Source organism: Silene latifolia, chromosome Y (assembly GCF_048544455.1).
Source record: "Silene latifolia isolate original U9 population chromosome Y, ASM4854445v1, whole genome shotgun sequence".
In the NCBI taxonomy this organism is placed as follows: Eukaryota; Viridiplantae; Streptophyta; class Magnoliopsida; order Caryophyllales; family Caryophyllaceae; genus Silene; species Silene latifolia.
In genome coordinates this window covers 174,888,206-174,911,562 of record NC_133538.1, presented here as the reverse complement: position 1 = coordinate 174,911,562, position 23,357 = coordinate 174,888,206, and the positions used below count along the sequence as shown (strand labels likewise).

General features: G+C 37.2%; 1 protein-coding gene across 2 annotated transcripts; it reads right to left on the bottom strand.

The window, feature by feature from the left end:
* Positions 1 to 10,968: 10,968 nt before the first annotated feature.
* LOC141633803 (uncharacterized) lies at positions 10,969 to 22,714 on the bottom strand. Of its 2 annotated transcripts, XR_012538559.1 has the most exons (3): positions 22,311 to 22,714; positions 14,925 to 20,499; positions 10,969 to 11,691 (listed from the first exon to the last, which is right to left on the bottom strand). XR_012538559.1 is itself a non-coding variant. In XM_074446204.1 (2 exons), the coding sequence occupies exon 2, from the start codon at positions 17,615 to 17,617 to the stop codon at positions 17,057 to 17,059; it is 561 nt and encodes a 186-aa protein (XP_074302305.1). In that variant the 5' UTR covers positions 17,618 to 20,499; positions 22,311 to 22,714; the 3' UTR covers positions 12,384 to 17,056. The 2 variants fall into 2 exon arrangements, 1 of the variants encoding a protein (XP_074302305.1); XM_074446204.1 differs by lacking the exon at positions 10,969 to 11,691 and having other exon boundaries at positions 12,384 to 20,499.
* Between the last annotated feature and the right edge of the window lie 643 nt (positions 22,715 to 23,357).

The following is a 23,357-nucleotide window of genomic DNA, read 5'->3' as shown; positions in this document are numbered from 1 at the left end:
GCCACTATCTCTTCTCTTAATCTTTCCCTTAAACTCTTCACTGTAACTTTGCTTTTGGGATTATTTTTGCTCGGATCTTGTTGTTCTTTACGCCGGAATTCTTGCTATTGTAATCTTTTCCTCCTTTTAATCTTAATCTTTCCTTTGTTTGCTTTAATTCTCTTGTTTTATTCTCTTAATTTCTGCCCCAAGTTTTATTTATGCAATTTCATTATTATTTCATCATATTTACTATTAGTTATTTCATTATTATTAATCTTGACAACATTAATAGCATGAGTAGCTAAATTCATTTATGTTGGGATTAGGGGATCTATGGTAGAAATGTGACGATGTAGCGAATAGGCTAGATGACTTGTTTGTGAGAATCTGTACCCATGGCAATATAATTATAATACCAACTTAGTTGAGTGCATGCTTCTAAGTTACCCATTAATCTGGTTAAATTTATTCCTGGATAGGAAGATTGGACTAATAGACCTGCTATGAACAGTAGACTACCCTAATGAGGACGGAAGTTAAGTTAGTGGAAATCTATGATAGAAAGTGGGACGGAAAGACCTTTCAACATCCGTCTCACAGTAAATTATCTAGACTTTTTGAAGTTGAGTCATTAGACTACCATAGTGAACCAAAATCCCGACATGTTCTGTAACACCCACATACTCCAAGTGCCTTACCAGGACCACTCAGTTATAAGGATGCTACCATCTCGGTTGCCCGAGGCAATGAATATCATAAGACAATAAAAAAACGTACTTTAAAAGTAATTATAGTTTAAGTGATTACATGTTCAAAACCAAAACTGATAAAAGGAAATACAAGTTCTCAAAACTATCTACTTTCAAAATACTATCAAGCGTCAGACACAGCGGAAGACTTCTAAACTGCAACGTGGTGACTCATCCCAGCTATCCCATACGCATCGTCTCATACCTGCTCAATAACTGCTCACCACCCCCGAATGGATCACCACAGTGTTTAAAACATTGAAACGGGTCGATTACTAATCACACAATTTATATGATCCAACAACACAACAAACAACATAGCTCAAACAATCACACACACAATCACACCCACTCCAACCAATCTCCGTCACCGATCGTCCACCGGATCGCCCGCCAGTGGGGGACCGCAGCCGTTCCCACCTAAGCCCCGCTCATCATACCGAGCGATAACCCTGTCCCATTAATGTGCGCATCCCCTTCCGTGGCGGGTTCCACGAAGGGCGAAACTAGGACGTGAAGCCACTCCCGCAAGTGACTCCACTCAGCCGAGAACGCATCTCGAGAACCAGAGACAAACAATCACATCCATCAACTACAATCAATCAACAACCGTCACAAAACCAATCAACAAGCACTAATTACAGCACAATCACCACACATTATGTAATTAATACTGAGTAGGGAAACCCTGCCTGGAATGCAACACAAACATCAGACGATCTAGCAGCTGTCTCAAAACCTTTCCTCTACGAACCCTTCTCCTATACACATAATCATACAATTATCACCTAATCAACATAACCCTCCAAAAACCCTCAAATCTACCCAATTAGGGTTTTAAACAAACTCAAAGAAACAGTATAAAATTGGTATGTAGATCTTACCCTTGACGCAAGGAACACTATGATGCGAAGAACAAGATGATCCGACACTCCTAGCCTTGGGGATTTGCCAACAACGCGACGAGAGAGAACTACGTAACTCCTTTTTTCTTTTGAAGGGTTTAGAAAGGTTAAAAGTGATTAAATAAACTGACGGAAACCTTTTATATCAAACTCGCGTTATTAGCAAAACCCGTCAAATCATTCCCAGTAAATAGCTACTCGATCGAGTAGCTAAGGTACTCGATCGAGTGCCCCCTTACTCGATCGAGTATCTACGTTACTCGATCGAGTACCCAACAGTCGAAACTATTTTAAAACGCAACACACCCTTACTCGACAGAGTAAGGCCTACTCGATAGAGTACCCAGAGACTCATAAAACCGTAGTATTACAGTCTTCCCTCCTTAAAAAGAACTTCGTCCCCGAAGTTCAACCCATACATAAAAACAAACATACTAACTCGGTCAAGACGCAACAAAGCTACTAAGAACTCAAAACAAAACCCCAACTTACAAAACATGAAACCATGAACTCTTAACACCAACTCTACCAACTATTCCTACCTCCACACCTCGCTCACGATGTCGTATCAACTACATCATAAACTCTCCCGATACTAACTCCATACATAACCAACTACATAAACATCAAACGGAATGTTACATTCTACCACCCTTAAAAGGAACTTCGTCCTCGAAGTTTACTCACACTCATAACCTCATCATCCAACTGTCAACACTATCGAAGTATTCTCGCATTCCTAACATCGAACTACTACAAGCACGTCCATGACCTTTTAACACTATCAACCACAACATATACAAATCCATACCTTATGCTACACCAACACTCTACTTCCAAATATACTACCATATGTACAACCATCAAAATCTCTTTTATCGCATCCTACTCCTCTTAAGATAAATGTTACGTCCTTGTAACTCACTAATACTAAATCCTAGATATATCTTTTCATTATCCTCATCACCACCGCATGTCAAAGATAACCACCTAGAACCTAAACACTCGCCGTGCACATATCCAAGGCTCTCTTACTTAACCAATTCTCATACTTCACTTCACTCGTCACACCACCTAACCTATACCACAAAATCCTTAACTTAACCCAAAACTTCACTTGTTCCCTATTACCGCCACATGACACACCTCTCTATATAAACTACATACAACTCTTATCGCCAAAAGCATAACTCACGATCCACACTTGTTACGTACACTCACACTAGATCCTCAAGTTCCTTTCTTTCATTACCGCCAGAGTCATACATAACTTAACACGACACTAATTACTCAACACCCTACACTCACTGTCTCAACAAAGGATTATGAACCACCTGCATATATCAGATCATGACTATGACTACTGATGCCTCAACTTAAAACAAGATCAAAATTATCAGAATAACTTCTCACACCGTGTGTCCCATCAACAAAATCTCACTATACCATGACAACAACGAAAACATATACAACTCTCTTTCATATCATACTCTACCCTCATACCAAAACTTAATTGGTAAGAAACATCAATAAACAAAACAATCGTCTATCCGTACAAACCGAAACTCACAGGAGGCAACAAATAAACAAAACAACAATCTATGTATGACTGGTATGTACTTTTGAAAACTCGAATCATAATCATCCCGCCTACTCCACCACAACCGATGACGGCATCGCAACACCGCCACCAACAGCCACACCGCAGTGCGAAAATACCCGCATCACAACACTATGTACCGTGCCCGGATCACCACCCGAGGCACAACAACCACATCGATAGACATCACAACTACATACAATCCCCATACACACTGACTCAGAATAACTTCTTAGACAAGAAAAACTTACTCAAATCCACTTTACTAAATCACAACTCAACATATTTTATGAATTAAACAGATAATGACCTCATGAATATCATCCCCTTACCATATCACGGAATAACGTATATCATGAATACATACAAGTATAACCGGTCATGCAGATCCATCAAATTATTACCTTCTTGAATATCATTCAATTAAATTACCGTGTCTAACATATATTACGTAACATTGAGATCATGACTTTATAACTATCACACCGTACCACTTCCCGTGAGGTCAGAACCTCACACAAACATTTATACACATCATATACCCGTAATCACATCCACCTAGTCAATCCTGATCACGTAAGTTACCACTCAACAAAGGTTACCTGTCGCCCGAGCTTAACTCATATGTCCCTCATAACATATTCTCCCATTCGCATATCCATCACCCCCTGCCAAATGTAACCATACTATTAATACTCAACTACTAACAACCGTCTCATATAACCACATCTTACACTCTCTCACAACCATACATATCAACCTGGTCTCTGCAAAATCAACCGCTTCAGAATTGTTACCTTTCTAATATATCATTACCCTTAACCACTAGTCACAAACCATAACATTACCGCTGTCCGGGCATCAAACCTCTTACACTCATCTCTAAATATCACGATTTCTTTCCTATCTTTGGTTAACATCCCAAATAATGAACATCAAATCCATCAACAAAATTACTTCAACATTCTTCCCAATACCATTCTTAACTGTATCATCATCTAAATCTCCACCAAAATCTCATATCATGCAGATATTCTACCAATTTCTTACTTTCCTGAATTCCTCAAAACTCAAGACTAATCATGTTGTCCCGAAACTCCTCTATAACCATTGACTAACATCCTCATGGTTGGTAGCACACATCTCGACGACTCCTTACCTCTATATCACATAACTCCGGTCAACATTTTCTTAGTTTTATTCCCCTCATTCTTTTCTTTTACACTCTACAAAATCAATTAACCATTCAACTCCTTATCACTTCTACCTAACTCTTTAGTGTTTCGGTTACTTTCTCACGGCTCCAAAACTCATATCTAATTATTTCATATCGATATCATCTCACTCTTTCTTACCACAAATATTCTCTTATTATGTCATCAATCACCCTTGCCACTAATCCATCCATAGAATCAACGTTTACTGTTCAACAATTGCATCTCCCACCTATCATACCGCTAATTGCCCAAGGAAATCACACAGTAGTTTCATCTCTTAGTAAACCAAATCTCCCAAACTCACTCACTGTCTACAAATCCACCTCGCGACATGTCTCCACAAAGTTCACTATATACTACTCTTCTCAACCCCTTTAAAACGAACTTTCACTATGTATATTCTTAACCCACACGACTCCTAACCATCCCCCTCCATGATTCTTTACACATCTCAAGCTGCCACCATTTGCGTCCCTCATTTCAATCTTTTCATTCTCACGTTCCATAAACTCACATCATCCCTTGCCCACCTTCAATTACTCTTGCATTACTCAACATACAAACATATCGCTCATCTCATCTCACAAAACATGCTCTATGTCTCAATAAACCATACCAATCTGTCTTTTCTTTTTCCACTATCTATCACAACACATATAACTCATGTCCTCCCACCGAACTCCTACTCACCACAGGTGCCACTCACTTCACCATAAGATTGGGTAACTTACGTATCAAGACCAACATACATGTAAAACAATGCATAAAGAAGTAAAATAACATCTTTGAATTAGACATAATATGCAATGAATTCAAAAGATAAGCATATGACCCAAAACAGGGGTCACTAGATCGAGTACAGGCCACTCGATCGAGTAAGTGACTTACTCGATCGAGTAGGTGAAGATCAGAAGCACGTAAAACAAATTACCAGGGCCACTCGATCGAGTAACTGACGTACTCGATCGAGTCCCCCCTACTCGATCGAGTACCAAGGCTACTCGATCGAGTACCTACGCATTTCTCAGCACTGTCCAGTTTTCATAAAACAGTCATAACTCACTCATTTCTTGGTCGTTTTGGGCGTTCGACTTATCGTTAGAATCGTAAAAGGACAAGCTATCACCTCCAATTGGAATAACATTAAAATCATTTATGAATCTCAAGTTATAACAGTTTAAATACAACCTCCCTATAATCGAAAACACAACTACTTGATTTTACTTCCCAACAACTTAAACGACAACATGGTAAACAAAAACAACTCGATGCTCATAAAACCAGTATCCCTAACCACATGTTACTAACTTCAAAAGCCAAGCAACAAATAACTCGATGCACATATATCATTCAACTTACCAATCACATATTACCCACATATTTTTATTATATAACTTTACGTAAACAAAATCACAATTATATGACATCAAGTATCATATTCACATGTTACTAGCATAACAACCTTATAAAATCTCTTCCATCATACAACATGCGTTATAAAAAAAATATCATATTATCATGCAACAATTATCATCTTTTCCACCAATTATTCATGCTCTTACTCAAACTTTCAGCTATATAAACTCGTACAACACTACCAACAACATAAATGTATACATAACTCTATGTATAACTCAAATCAAACAAATTTTCTTTCCGTATTTCTATAATCCCATATCGTAAAACAACTATCATGCTTTCAATCAATAACTTACGAAATCACATCATCACCATCTTTTCTACACATTCCCCATTCTCAACATACATACATCCACTGATTCATGCCACACATCACTACATAGGTACACAATACACAAGGTAAACACATAGCGATCCCGACACATATCCCATAGTGACCGGTTCAAAATTGTAGGGCGAGTTCGCGACTTTAGGACGTCTCCCAAGTCTTTGCATTAGCTCCTATAACTTTTACCCCGGGTTCATTTTATTTGACTCCCTATGTTTATTGGGTTCATTGGTTACGGGTTTCAGGATCGTCGCTCTGATACCATTTGTAACACCCCCATACTCCAAGTGCCTTACCAGGACCACTCAGTTATAAGGATGCTACCATCTCGGTTGCCCGAGGCAATGAATATCATAAGACAATAAAGAAACGTACTTTAAAAGTAATTATAGTTTAAGTGATTACATGTTCAAAACCAAAACTGATAAAAGGAAATACAAGTTCTCAAAACTATCTACTTTCAAAATACTATCAAGCGTCGGACGCAATGAAGACTTCTAAACCGCAACGTGGTGACTCATCCCAGTTATCCCATACGCATCGTCTCATACCTGCTCAATAACTGCTCACCACCCCCGAATGGATCACCACAGTGTTTAAAACATTGAAACGGGGTCAGTACTAATCACACAATTTATATGATCCAACAACACAACAAACAACATAGCTCAAACAGTCACACACACAATCACACCCACTCCAACCAATCTCCGTCACCGACTGTCCACTGGACCAGCCCTACCAGTGGGGGACCGCAGCCGTTCCCACCTAAGCCCCGCTCATCATACCGAGCGATAACCCTGTCCCATTAATGTGCACATCCCCTTCCGTGGCGGGTTCCACGAAGGGCGAAACTAGGACGTGAAGCCACTCCCGCAAGTGACTCCACTCAGCCGAGAACGCATCTCGAGAACCAGAGACAAACAATCACATCCATCAACAACAATCAATCAACAACCGTCACGAAACCAATCAACAAGCACTAATTACAGCACAATCACCACACCTTATGTAATTAATACTGAGTAGGGAAACCCTACCTGGAATGCAACACAAACATCAGACGATCTAGCAGCTGTCTCAAAACCTTTCCTCTACGAAACCTTCTCTTATACACATAATCATACAATTATCACCTAATCAACATAACCCTCCCAAAACCCCCAAATCTACCCAATTAGGGTTTTAAACAAACTCAAAGAAACAGTATAAAATTGGTATGTAGATCTTACCCTTGACGCAAGGAACACTATGATGCAAAGAACAAGATGATCCGACACTCCTAGCCTTGGGGATTTGCCAACAACGCGATGAGAGAGAACTACGTAACTCCTTTTTCTTTTGAAGGGTTTATAAAGGTTAAAAGTGATTAAATAAACTGACGGAAACCTTTTATATCAAACTCGCGTTATTAGCAAAACCCTTCAAATCATTCCCCGTAAACCGGCTACTCGAGCGAGTAGCTATGTAGATACTCGATCGAGTACCCAACAGGTCAGAAACTATTTTAAAACGCAACACACCCTTACTCGACAGAGTAAGGCCTACTCGATAGAGTACCCAGAGACTCATAAAACCGTAGTATTACATGTTCCCTCTTTATTGATCACTCTTATTCATATTTTCTTGCTTTTACTGCTCTTTCTTTACTAAACTTTCCCTTAAGCCTTTTTAGTTTAGAAAATCAAATTCAAACCCCCATTTGTGACCAAATTCACGGACCTTTAACAGATATCTTGCCTCCCTGTGGAGATCGACCCGACTTCCCTAGCTATATTATTTAGTGGCAGTTGGTTATTTTTGGTAGGTACACGACTAGTCTGTCAGTTTACGCTTGATCGTATGGTGTAAAATTTTGCAAGTATTGGAAATTGTTGATTCGGCATGGGTGGATTTACGACATTAATGATGTAATAATCTTGTGTGATGCATGTTAATTGTTGTGGTTACAAATTGTGTATGACATAGTGGTCATTTGCGTACTTGTATATCATGGTCCTCCGTATGAGCGGAGATGTTGGTGATAGATGGGAATGGATGTTGAAAACACATGTGTGATCATGTGGTGGATTTGACGCAGAATATGCGTGGCATGGTATCCGGAAAATGGGAATGCTGAGCATGATTGAGTCACATGATGAGTGACATTGCATCATTTTTTTGTTTCTTAGAGTTTGTATGTTCGTGATTGATTTGCATACGTGTGCATGCATGAGATTAAACGTGTTATATATGTGTAGTAATAATCGAGTTATACCGCGAGACTTATGCGTAGACTTAGAACCAATTGAGTTGGGAGTTGTTATGGGATTACGGTTTCGAACCGTGGGCGGGACCTTATACCTTGACGTTTGGGAGGCTCGTACCGTCTGGTTACATCAAAGGCATTGGGACCATATCTGATTTATTTATTGAATTGCAATAAATAGGAAAGAATGTGGAACCTGGAACATAGTCATTTGTGGAACTTAGGAACGAGTGTATATTTTTGAGCATGATAGTTGAACTTCGGAACGAAGTTCTCTTTTAGGGGGAGTGAATGTAACAATTCGGAAATTTAGGAAAGAGAAAGTACAGAATGCCAGAAAGTAGTGAGAATTGAGTGAAGAACTTTGGGATAAGTGTAATGTTTAGAAAGAGCGTATACGGTTGATAAACATGTGAGGTGCGAGAGAATGCATGAGATTTGAGGAAACGAGAAAGTGAGGTGAATTTCGGGGACGAAGTTCTTTTTAAGGGGGGAAGTTTGTAATACTCCGTATTTAATAATTATATAGTAATAATATTTTATTATATTTAGCGAGTTAGGCTTGAGACGGAATAATAATAATATAATAATAATAATACGATACATGTATGTATATGTATATACTTACTCCAACCATTATACATAAACTACCTCCTCTTATCCACCCTACCCTTATCCACACAAAATCTCAACAAAATCCACAAACTAAAGAGAGAAGAGAGAAAGAGAGGAAAAGGAGATTCCGTTACCTCGCCTCAAGATCTTAAGGTAAACCGTCTTATACTAACCTTTATATTATTTAATTAAGACCATTGACCCGCCTTGACCCCATCTTTGACCCGTGTCTTGACCACCGTTGACCGTGTATATGGACGTTTGACCAAGTTGAAATATGGGTTTTGGGGGCTTGTGTGTCGCGGGTTAGGGCGTGCATTTTGAAGGGGTTGCGGGTTGGTTTGGGCCTGGGTATGGGTATGGGCAGATCTAGGTCGAGGGTGGTGAGAGGTGTCGAGTGGTGGTGGTGGGTGGCCGTGAGGGTGGATGGGTGGCCGGAATATGGGGTAGAAGGAGGGTGTACGGACGGGGTGTTGGTTGTTGTTTTGTTGCGGTTGTTGTTTTGTTGCGGTTGTTGTTGTTGTTTGTTGCGGTCGTGGTGGATGGTGGCTGCCGACATGGTGGCCACCCTTGGACCCACCGTGGTCAGGGCGGCGCCATGGTGGTGCTGAGTTGTGCGTGTGGAGGGTGGTGTTGTTAGTGTTGTTGGTGTTTGTTGTTGTGTTGGTGGTGTCTGCCTTTGGTGGTGGCCGTGGGTGATGCGGCTGACCGTGGCCAGTGGTGGTGGTCCATGGTGGCAGCGGTGGTCGTGGGGGTTTTGGGTTAAGTCGAGTTTTTGTATAATTAAGACTGATTTTATTTATTTTAATTAGTCGTATACGTATTAATTCGTATAATTATACGTATTGGTATACTTGGATTCGTATAATTATACGTATTTGAATAGGTATTGGATTAGTTTATTTATGCGGTTGTATGATTGGATGAGTAAATTTATACGTATTTGTATTACTATCGTATTTTAGGAAATGTGTTTTATGAGACGGTTTTACAAGACGGACCTAGCTTGTGTGACGCATTGCTTATGCGGATTTGCTAAAAGATAGGTTAATCCTACTCAGTTTCAATATGTTTACATGGTTAAGTGAGTCCCGGCATTGTGATACGTGTCGTTTGCGCATACAAATTAATTATTTATTCACCTTACCTTTATCACAATTATTCTTTAAATTAATTTAGTATAGAACAAGGGTCGATCCCACGGAGAGATTAGCTATTCAAAGTTAAAGTCAACTATTAGTTAGTAAGAACAATTACATATTTACGCATGTAAGCTAACTGCTAGCTTATTTACTGATATGTACGATAAGGAGAGGTTTGTTTTGAAGTTTCGAACTAATAAACTAATGGAAATTAAACTAAATAATAAGAAGGTAATATTTAGACGTGATAGAAAATACTCCACACAATTCAAATTTAGTAAATCTAGTCCAAATCTACTTTATCGTATAATCTTGATAATTAATAGGTTAACTGCGGAATTTAAGGTAACAAAATTCCCTATATTCTCTTAGATTACAACCGACCTGAACTAAGCCTAGACCGATTCTTAACTAACCGACCAATGTAAGTTTGTCGCGCCCTACTAAAGACCGGTTTAGTCGCATTATTGAACCAAGAATATTTTATTAACCCTATTAGTCTCTAAGTGGCGTCACTAATTCAAGTTAGTAGGATTAACCTATCTTTTAGCAATAGTCTAAGTTTTTACTCTTAACTTAAAACTAATCCCAATTTTTACTCTTAACTTAAACTAATCCCAATTCGCACGGACTAATTCAAGTTAGTCGCTAATGGTATTAAGCAAGTCGAACTAAGCCTAACTTACATAATTAGCATACGAGACAATCAAAACCACAATAAGATAACAAATTATGAGAAAGATTGAATCTTGACATTAAAACAGTAAAACTTAAATACCAATTACTCAAAATCAATCTTATATCAAATAGCAGTATAAAGAACTAAGATTATATAACGGATTTCCAAACCATAAACTAGGGTAGTAAAGAGAACTTATTTTGTAGCCCGGAATCCCTCGCACAATCTTCGGATATCGCACCTCCAATTGAACTAGAATCCGCCCTTAGGCCGTCGTGTACTAACACTACGTCGGAGTAGCTTCTCCTACTCTCGTCTCCTGGTTTAGGTAGAAGATCATCTCACTTTATCGCTCAATTTCTGGAATATATGTGGGTAATTCTTTCGAATTAGGGTTAAGGAATCGGGTATTTATACTCCATCAAATTCGGTCTTTGTAACAGATTTGGGAATAAATTTACGCAGCAATAGGATAGAGTTTGTGATTGAATTAAAGTAAGAGAAAAAAATCAAATTTGAGATAGAGTCATTTCCATGGATAACCTTCCGCTCAGGGCCTTCGTCTGCCTCTTTCCCCAAATTCTTCTCTTCATTATAACTTTTGCGGACTTGTTTGGTCTTTTGAGTCCAAGTCCACGTGAAATCGCGAAACGGGTGATTAATTAATAAGTACGTACGTGCTTGCTTACGTGCTTCTTTATTTCCTATGCTTCGTTCTTATTTTGATTGGTCCGTTTTAGACATACTCGCGTCATACTTTTGATCCATTAAGCGCGTCATTCAGCCCATTCTCTTCTGTCTTGTAATCTGTTATACCAAAACACACTACATAAGCCCATTTGCATTTAAAATAATAATTAACAGTAATTAAATCTCGAAATTAACAAATATATAATAATTTAGCTCAAATAATGCGAATGACGACACTAACAATGTACGGATATGGGATAAAAATATTTATAATTATGGGCTTATCAAATTCCCCCACACTTAGCTTATTGTCTCCCTCGACAATAACAAATCATAAGCTATAAGTAAATTATCCACCTCGAAGATTCTAGACATAAGATAGAATATAGGGATAAATGGCATGGTATACAACTCATAGCTATCCATACTATTGACTCACTTAAATAGCATTTATGCAACAAATCAACACCAATGCTAAGGAAACAAATTCCAGAGCGGGAAAAATACGAACTCAGATGCAAACGAATAGGACAATGACACTACTACTGAACCGTCGACCTTGCCAGACTTATACATGTTGGACTCTCACGGTTCGCTCATCAGTCGTTATAAGAATAGGTGAGTATAATGTGAAAGAGAGAAAATATAAGTCACTCACCTAACTCAACTTATAAGAACATGCATGCAATCTAACATGAAATCAATCTCTACAACCATACATACGCATTGCAACCAAACGAGGGCCGAGACACATGCCGAGGACTTACAAGAGGTGCGAGATAAGGTAATTGGGTGAAAAGGGGCAAGTATTTTTGGATCTGTGGAGGTAAAAGTCAAGCTAGTATCGACCGTAACCAAGATTACACGTATTCCGCTTAGCAACTCAACTTACAAAGTGATAAACGTTGCCATACATGACTAAACTCGCGCACAACAAAGATAACTCCTCATATGTAGGATATACTCTCAAGAATAGGAGTTTAATTATAAGGGATTTTTTTCTTTTTTTTTTCTTGTTTTCCTCCAACAATTTTTTTCCTTTTTCTTTTTCCTTCCATTTTTTGTCCAACTCCCTTTTCAAGATAAATAGCACGATACCAAAAATGACCACAAAGAGCGTGCCAAACACATCAACTAGACTAGCTTGACTAGGGTAGGCTATTTAGGAATGTAGTTGATCGAATGGGTCAGAACAAGTCAATTTGGCTAAGTGAAGTTCAATGGTAAAACAAAAGGGAAAGGTTGCCTCTCCACGTGTGTCACCGCTACAAACCCGAATGCATACAGGTTAAGAGACAAATTTCATGCTTATGCAATTTGATGTTACATGCCACATAAGGAGTACTAATCTCATCCTATAAATGGAAACCGATCATGAATGTCATCGGTTTTGAAGGCTCTAAATCTCAGAAATTTTAGTAGTTTTCCAACATTTAAGTCAAGTTTATTCGTTCAGTAGTATCGGTCACACACTCGTAGATATGCAAATGAGTATACAAAAGATAGGTGTTGAAAATACAAGGCTAAAGTGAGAATTCAAAAGCATAAAAAGCAGTTATATCATAGTTGCACAACCATTCTGACTCCCTTAATCCTAGTTAGTCTTATAAACATGGTTATTTTTTATTTCTGACCAAATTTTGACACCACCTCCCCTAAAAATGGTCATATCCAAAAAAATTTAAAACCTATAAATGCAATAAAAATTTATATGGCAATCCGCCAGACTCCAATTTCAGCACACAAGATCATAACTCCGGCAATTTTTTTTTTAAAGTAAACCCAGTTTTTAGGCCTTGCCTCTCCCCCACACTTGAACTCGACATCGTCCTTGATGTTCAGCATATATAAAAATAAGAGGGAAGAAGGAACTTAGCGGATTCATGTGAAGTTCACGGCAATATGCTCCAGGTTTGGTTATGATAATGTTCTGTCCCGGCCAACTAAGCTCTCAGTAGCAGCAGTAGCAGTATAAGTACGAACTAGTACGGAAGGCGCCCCATAGTTTGTGTCAGCCTCTAGCCTCCAAGTATGGCTGATCAACTTCTATCCATGGCGTTTAGCAAGGCAGCAGCGCCTGCTTTATCACATCAGCAACTCGCAGCGTCCTAATAGCAATACATGTATCCCGATTCCTGCAAAATAAAGCACTTGACCAAGACAAGTGAAACAGAAAACAAGCAAATTACCCAGAAAATCCAACAGTAGTAATAATAGTTCTTTTTGTATTTTTATATTTTCTAATTTTTTTGTTGCTACCGACACTATTAACATCCCCCTACAAAGGTAGCGAAACTCGGGGAGGCACGTAAGCCGACTCAATGAAAGCATATAAAATAAACACACATGAAAACAATAAATAAGTAAACTTGGGTTGCCTCACAAGAAGCGCCTTGGTTTACGTCGTGGCTCGACATAGGTTGAACTTAGTACTTAGGAACTTCCAGAATGATATCCTCCACGCCCATGAGCTCAACGTTCTCATAAAATGGCTTCAATCTGTGGCCATTAACTTTGAAAGCTTTATCAGTATGCAAATCTTTTATTTCTATAGCACCATAAGGAGAAATGTTAGTCACAACAAAAGGACCAAGCCACCTAGTTTGCAGCTTACCTGGAAACAACTTGAAACGAGAATTAAACAACAATACTTTCTGACCAATATGAAAAGATTTACGAGAACTATGCTTATCATGAAAAGCTTTGGTCTTTTCTTTATATATTCTAGCATTTTCATAAGATTCTAGTCTGAGTTCCTCTAACTCTAGCAACTGCAATTTACGCTCTGTTCCAGCTTTCTCATAGTCTAAATTACACTGATTAACAGCCCAAAAAGACTTGTGTTCAGGGTTCCACAGGTAAGTGACACGCTTTACCAAAAACTAGTCTATAAGGAGACATTCCAATTGGTGTTTTATAAGCAGTTCTATAGGCCCAAACAGCATCATCAATCCTTAAACTCCAGTCTTTCTTATCAGGTTTAACCATTTTCTCTAATATTGATTTTATCTCTCGGTTGGAGACTTCAGCCTGACCATTGGTCTGGGGGTGATATGCTGTGGCTACCCTATGAATAACATGATGCTCAGTAAAGCACCTAAAGTCTTATTGCAGAAGTGGGTACCACAGTCACTGATCAGTGCCTTAGGCATTCCAAATCGATTAAAGATACGACTCTTAACAAATTCAACAACAGTTTTACTATCATCTTTCTTAGTAGCTTTAACCTCAACCCACTTCGAAACATAATCCACCGCAAGTAATATGTACTGGTATCCATAAGAAGGTGGAAAAGGACCCATAAAATCAATACCCCAAATGTCAAAAATCTCACAGATCAGAATACTAACCTGAGGCATTTCAGCTCTTTTAGACAAATTACCAGTTTTCTGACACCGCTCACAGGATTTGCAGAACTCGTAAGCGTCTTTATGCAAGGTTGGCCAGTACAAACCATACTCCAACACCTTGTGAGCTGTGCGCTGTGGACCAAAGTGCCCTCCTGTTTCTAAGTTGTGACAGAATGTTAAAATAGAATGCACTTCAGAATCACTCACACAACGCCTAATATTATTATCGCTACAGCATTTCCATAGGTACGGATCATCCCAATTCCCAAATATAATGTTTTGATTCAGTCCTTATTTTATCTCTCTGTGCTCTAGACAATGTAGAAGGAAAAGAAGTAGTTACCAAGTAATTTACCATATCAGCATACCATGGAATTGCTTCCTGACGCAAGGAATACAATTGTTCATCAGGGAAGAACTCAGTCACCATAGGTCAGTCCTGTTGAGGGACTATTCTACTCAAATGATCAGCAACTAGGTTTTCAGCTCCCTTTTTATCTCTAATTTCTAGGTCAAACTCTTGTAATAAAAGCATCCAGCGTAGCAATCATGGTTTAGACTCTTTCTTTTTCAAGAGATATTTTAATGCCGAATGGTCAGAATAGACTATCACGTGAGTACCTAGCAAGTATGGTCTAAACTTTTCAAGCGCATAAATTACCGCATACATTTCTTTCTCAGTAACTGTATAGTTACATTGGGCAGGGTCTAGTAATTTTGAAGCATAGAGAATAGCATATGACTCTTTATCAGATTTTTGACCAAGGACAGCTCCTACTGCTTTATCGCTAGCATCACACATAATTTCAAAAGGTAGATTCCAGTCAGGTGGGCGCATAACAGGGGCAGAAGTCAGTTTGGCTTTTAGAGTGTCAAAGGCTTCTTTACATGCATCATCAAACACAAAGGCAACATCTTTAGCAAGTAAAGAACACAACGGGGATAAAATTTTCGAAAAATCTTTAATGAAACGTCTGTAAAACCCCGCGTGACCTAAGAAAGATCTAATCGCGTGACCTAAGAAAGATCTAATCTCTCGCACACAGGTCGGGTATGGCAGAGAACTTATGACATCAATTTTTGCCTTGTCTACTCTAAACCTTTAGAACTCACAATATGACCCAAGACAACTTCTTGTTGGACCATAAAATGACACTTTTCAAAGTTTAAAACAAGGTTCGTTTCAATGCATCTTTTCAGCACAAGCGTTAAATTATGTAGACAAAAATCAAAAGAGTCGCCAAAAACAGTAAAGTCATCCATAAATACTTCCAAACAATTATCAATTAAGTCAGAAAATATACTCATCATACACCTCTGAAAAGTTAAGTTCCAGGTGCATTGCATAGGTTAAACGGCATTCTTCTAAAGGCATAAGTACCAAAGGGGCCTGTGAAAGTGGTCTTTTCTTGGTCTTCGGGTGCTATGGGTACTTGGGTATAACCTGAATAATCATCTAGAAAACAAAAATAAGATTTTCCAGCCAATTTTTCTAGCATCTGATCAATGAAAGGCAGTGGGAAATGGTCCTTTCTAGTGGCCTTATTAAGTTTCCTATAATCTATACAAACCCTCCACCCGTTAGATACTCTTGTAGGTACAAGTTCACCCTTATCATTTTCTACTACAGTTATACCTGACTTCTTCGGGACGACATGAATAGGGTTGACCCACTCAGAATCAGAAATAGGGTATATAACTCCAGCATCCCTCCATTTTACCATTTCATTCTTAACGACCTCTAACATTGAAGGATTTAATCTACGTTGTGGTTCTTGAGAAGGTTTAGCATCCTTTTCTAAAAATATTCTATGCATACAAAGAGTGGGACTGATTCCTTTTATGTCAGCTAAAGTCCATCCTATAGCTTCTTTATATTTTCTAAGCACATTTAACAATTTTTCTTCCTGCTGCACTGATAATGAACTAGAAATAATCACAGGCAATGTTTCATTTTCACCAAGAAAAGCATATTTTAAATTAGCAGGAAGAGGTTTAAGTTCAAGTTCAGGTGAGGTTTAAGTTCAAGTTCAGGTGCTTTAATAATAGATGGAACGAGTTTTTTACTCGATGGGGGTAGGGAAAGTTTAGTAGAATCCTTACCAGAGTCAACGAAGCTAAGGTTCACTATATCAGAGATTAGTAGCATGGTCATCGTCAAACACTTGTTGTGCAATCCAATCTATAACATCAATGTAATTGACAGCACACACACTGCCAATTGTGTCAGAATACTTCATAGCATCAAAAATGTTAAATGTGATAACTTCACCATCAAATTCCATTGTTAAAATACCATTATGCACATCAATTTTAGCTCGTGAAGTTTTAAGAAAAGGTCTGCCTAGCAGCAACGGTACATTAGTCGAATCACGAGAAACACCCATATCAAGAATATAAAAATCAGCGGGAAAAATTAAGTCACCCACTTGAACAAGAACATCTTCTAGAACACCTAATGGGTATGCATATGATCTATCAGCTAGTTGAATCATGACATCAGTTCCGACCAATTTACCACCATGCAAAGACTCATATACAGATTTAGGCATGACATTAATGGAAGCCCCTAAGTCTAGCATGCATCTTTCAAATTTAGACGAACCAATAGTGCAGGGAATAGAGAACATCCCTGGATCATTACATTTCGGAGGAACTTTTCTTTGAATGAGAGCAGACACATTTTCCCCCATACTTACTTTTTCAGCATTCTTATTTTTAATATGGGTAAATTATCAATTACTCCCTTTTATATACCACTTTTTCAAACTTACTCCCTTTTATAAATTTTTTTCAAAATTACTACCTTAACATTTTAAAACTTTAGAATTTGATACAAAATGCAACCCAGGCAACTACAAGTGTTATTTTCCGGCAATTTTAAATTTCTCCCCCTAAAGTGTGTTTTTTATGACCAAAATACCCTTATACACATTCTCCTATATTCAATTATTCAATCTTCATCTTCTACATTTTTACTTGTTCATAATTTTCATTTTCCCTCTTTATATCTTTTTCTTTTGCTCATATCCACTTTAATGTGCTATTCTTTTATGAAGATTGTAATCAAGCATCTAAAAAACATAAATATGTGGTAAGTAGTATTCTGAAATTTATATCCTTAATTGTAAAATTGATATTGTTCTTTACACCCAATTGAACCTCACTCTTTTCAGAAATTACAAATTCAATTCCTCTTTCTGGAATTCAAAATTGCACATGATAATTAACACTAAAAAAAGAAGTGAATGCCATGTCTCTGCATTAAAATGCAAACAATCTGCTCGAAGTTAATCAATTTTTAACTATTTAGGAATATAAATTAGATGATTTAGAAATTGAACTAAACTAACCCAGCCATTGACTTAACTAAGCAAAAATAATGAAAAATTAATGTTAATTAAGACATGCAATCATCAAGTAAATCCTAATTTTAAGAAAATAAACCCTAAAAATTAAAGAACTATGCATTTAGGATACATAAATAGAAATACGTTAATATACAAGACAAACTAACATGATTAAAGAAGCAATTGGGGATTTGAAGTAAAAATGCAAAATGGATGATTGATTAAGGATTTGAGGACGGAAGAAACCCAGAAATTTAAAGGGGATTAAGAGGTTTAGATAAAAGAAAGAGGTAAACATGAATGATATGTTACAATCACTTGGTAAAAAAGGGAGTTATTATCAATTTAAGGACAAAACGGTCTATTAAGTTCTTTTTTTACAGGAAAAGAGCATTGGTATCAATATTTAAAGTTTTGATATGTTAAGGTAGTAAATTTGAAAGAAATTTATAAAAGGGAGTAAATTTGAAAAAGTGGTATATAAAAGGGAGTAATCGATAATTTATCCTTTTAATATTCCTCTTATTAGTACAAAGCTCCTTTAAAAATTTTGCATACTTAGGAATTTGTTTAATGGCATAAAGCAAGGGTATATTCACTTCCACTTTCTTAAAAGTTTCCAGGATTTCATTTTCAAGTTCAATTTTCTTTGTTTTAGCAAACCTTGTCGGGAAAGGGGGAGGATCTTTAAAGTTAGGAACATTCAAATCAGATTTTTGACTCTTATCCTTATGAGTTCCTTGACCTTTTTCTACCCCTGGTTTTTCTAACGGTTGAACCTCAAATTCTTTCTCAATTTCATTCTTATTTATTCCAGGTTCACTTAAGACCTTACCGCTCCTAAGTGTTACAGCTTGAGCACTTTCTTTAGGGTTAGGAATTGGTTGAGCTGGTAATTTGCCCCCCAAGGTACTTTGGATATTACTCAGAGTAGTGCAGATTTTACCCATTTGTGTGTCTAATTGCTGTAGGTGAGCATCAGATTTCTGTTGGTAAGACACACCCTGACTATGAACTTGACTCACAGTAGAGGTTAACTGTTTCATCATCTCTTCTAAAGATGGTGTTTGGGAACCCTGTTGCCTAAAATTATTTTGAAAATTATTTTGAAAATTTTGTTGTGGTCTAGGTCCCGAACCATACCTTAAATTGGGGTGATCCTTCCAACCCTCATTATAAGTGTTTGAGAGAGGGTCATATTTTCTTTGTTAATTATTAAACCCACCCAAAGCATTAACCTGTTCAGGATTAGCAATAATAAACGGCTGACCAGCAGTGTCAGTGTACACAATATCAGAATTCATTGAACAGACAGTTGGTTTAGACTGATCAGATACAAGTTTCGAAACTAATGTAGTAAGAGTAGCAATTTGTTGGCCATTTTCTTGCATTTGATCCTTAATAGACGTAATGTCAACATTATTTACCCCACTAGCTTCTCCAACATCTCTCCTAGTACCAAATTGTTGGGTGTTTAATGCCATATTATTTATCAAATTTCTAGCTTCTATGGGTGTTTTTTCAGCTAAAGACCCACCACTAGCAGCATCAATGTAACCGCGATCTTTAGTTAAAAGACCTTCATAGAAATAAAACAGGAGGAGCTGTTCACTGATTTGATGTTGGGGACAAGACGCACATAAACGGTTAAATCGTTCCCAATATTCGCATAAGGACTCATCCCGGCCCTGTTTTATACCACTTATCTCTTTTCTTATTGACGCGACTCTACTAGCTGGTTGAAATTTTTCTAGAAAAGCAATTTTAAGTTTATCCCAGCTAGTGATTGAACCAGGTGGCATGTAAAACAGCCATTCTTTAGCAGACTCCTCTAATGAGAATTGGAAAGAACGTAATTTAATATCCTCAGGTTTTACTCCCTCACTCTCCCTAACATGCCAGGTCAAATGCTACTAAATGCATGTTAGGCAACTCATTTGACCGACCATAAAATTTAGGGAGTAAATTAAGAAAACTAGAATTTAATTTTAAAGGCTTTTGAAGAGTAGGAAATACGATACTCAGTGGAGTTGTGGTCACATCAGGCGTGGCCAGCTGCTTCAATGTCTTCTCAGCCATTTGATTTTCTTCTTCGCAAAAGAACTTGTCCAAGTATAAGGCTTCTTCCGCTTTCTTTTCCAAGAACTCTTTCCTCAGCCTCCTTGCTGTTCGCTCGATCTCTGGATCAAAAGTCACTGGTCCCTTTGAGAGTGTTGTGCATACACCTATAAGAGTGAGTATAAGTTAATGTCAGCAATTGGTTCATCCATGGCAGTCTGGACAGGTTCAAATGTAGATTAGATAAAGCACAATTATTCCCAAGTTTCAATTTCACATAATCTATTATTCCTGATGCACTCCCATTCTAAACATGTGAGATATGTAAACGGATCATAAGTTCATTCCAATTCAAGCTTGAAGCAAAATTAAGTGACTGGCAACACATACGTTAAACATAGGCAGCAGTAAATCAATAATTACTAAGCATAGTAAATCAGGACGCCATGCTAAAATGATTTAACTTAGAAGACCAGTCGTGTATAGCAAAACCTAATTCTCAATAAAAGCAAAAAGGTTACAGCACTTTTTTTTTTATCACTGCACTATCCTTAGTATAGCAATTTAAGCTTCTTAACAAGTAGGCCTTCTCAGTAGCATAAGATTTTATTAGCTATCTAAAATTTTAATATACTAAAAAGTTTGATCAAAATACAAAGTTAAAGAACAAGAAATTTACGACTTGCGCAGAATTTTATCATACACCAATAATAGTTGACAATATTGAACGAAAAATAATATAATCTCCCCGGCAACAAATTAATTATTTATTCACCTTACCTTTATCACAACTATTCTTTAAATTAATTTAGTATAGAACAAGTAAGGGTCGATCCCACGGAGAGATTAGGCTATTCAAAGTTAAAGTCAACTATTAGTTAATAAGAACAATTACATATTTACGCATGTAAGTTAACTGCTAGCTTATTTACTGATATGTACGATCAAGGGGGGTTTGTTTTGAAGTTTCGAACTAATAAACTAATGGAAATTAAACTAAATAATAAGAAGCTAATATTTAGACCTGATAGAAAATACTCCACACAATTCCAATTTAGTAAATACTGTACTGCGGAATTTAAGGTAACAAAATTCCCTATATTCTCTTAGATTACAACCGACCTGAACTAAGCCTAGACCGATTCTTAACTAACCGACCAATGTAAGTTTGTCGCGCCCTACTAAAGACTGGTTTAGTCTCATTATTGAACCAAGAATATTTTATTAACCCTGGGGGTGTTTGGTTCACCCAATATAGGTATGAGGTATGGGTTTGGAATGAACCAAACCCATACCATGTGTTTGTTTGGAGGAAATGAAGGTTTCATACCCATACCTCAAACCCATGAGGTATGGGTTTCTCATACCCATGGAGGGGGGTGGGTATGAGATTGATACCTATGGTATCAAATTAGAAATATTAAAAAGTGATAAAAAAATTGTAAAAAAAAACTTTTTATATTTTTATTTAATTAAATTTTATCTACATGATTTAATAGTATAAAAATTATTATTAAAAAAATTGTATTTTGAAGATTTTTTTAGCTTTGATTGATTTCTAACCCTATACCCCAAAATTGAATCAAACACAAGGTATGAGGTATCAAGTTCCAACCCGATACCACCCAGGTATGATTCCCGATTCCAAACCCATACCCACGCGTGAACCAAACACCCCCTTAGTCTCTAAGTGGCGTCACTACCTAGAGATCAATAGTCTAAGTATTTTTACTCTTAACTTAAACTAATCCCAATTCGCAGTAAGCAAGTCGAAGTAAGCCTAACTTACATAATTAGCATACGAGACAATCAAAACCACAATAAGATAACAAATTATGAGAAAGATTGAATCTTTGACATTAAAAGAGTAAAACTTAAATACCAATTACTCAAAATCAATGGTATATCAAATAGCAGTATAAAGAACTAAGATTATATAACGGATTTCCAAACCATAAACTAGGGTAGTAAAGAGAACTTATTTTGTAGCCCGGAATCCCTCGCACAATCTTCGGATATCGCACCTCCAATTGAACTAGAATCCGCCCTTAGGCCGTCGTGTACTAACACTACGTCGGAGTAGCTTCTCCTTCTACTCTCGTCTCCTGGTTTAGGTAGAAGATCGTCTCACTTTATCGCTCAATGGAAAATATGTGGGTAATTCTTTCGAATTAGGGTTAAGGAATCGGGTATTTATACTCGATCAAAGTCGGTCTTTGTAACAGATTTGGGAATAAATTTACGCAGCAATAGGATAGAGTTTGTGATTGAATTAAAGTAAGAGATAAAAATCAAATTTGAGATAGAGTCGTTTCCATGGATAACCTTCCGCTCAGGGCCTTCGTCTGCCTCTTTCCCCAAATTCTTCTCTTCATTATAACTTTTGCGGACTTGTTTGGTCTCTGAGTCCAAGTCCACGTTAAATCGCGAAACGGGTGATTAATTAATAATTACGTACGTGCTTGCTTACGTGCTTCTTTATTTCCTATGCTTCGTTCTTATTTTGTTACTTGGTCCGTTTTACATATACTCGCGTCATACTTTTGATCCATTAAGTGTGTCATTCAGCCCATTCTCTTCTATCTTGTAATCTGTTATACCAAAACACACTACATAAGCCCATTTGCATTTAAAATAATAATTAACAGTAATTAAATCTCGAAATTAACAAATCAATCAATCAATCAATACATACATATACATATACATATATATATCTATCTATCTATCTATATTATTAAAGGAAGCTTTTTTCGAGCGATTATAGAGAGTCCAATAATTTTGAACTACTTAAATAACATACAAATATTTTTTAAAAATTTGAATATATATTAAAGGTCAAATTTGCTAGGGGTTTATTATTGACTCATGGTATGACATGAATTCTAAAACGGAACAAAGACTATCCGCTGTCAGATCTGTATTGTTGTATCTTTTAGCTTCAACGTCTATACTACTCTATATATATTGCATCAATATATACTGTTTCTCATCCCAAAAAAAAAAATATATTCCTTTATTTATT

What these genes read in the sequence shown, in the direction of transcription:
- LOC141633803 (XM_074446204.1), bottom strand. Translation starts at nt 17,617, where the DNA reads ATGGGGGAAAATGTGTCTGCTCTCATTCAAAGAAAAGTTCCTCCGAAA.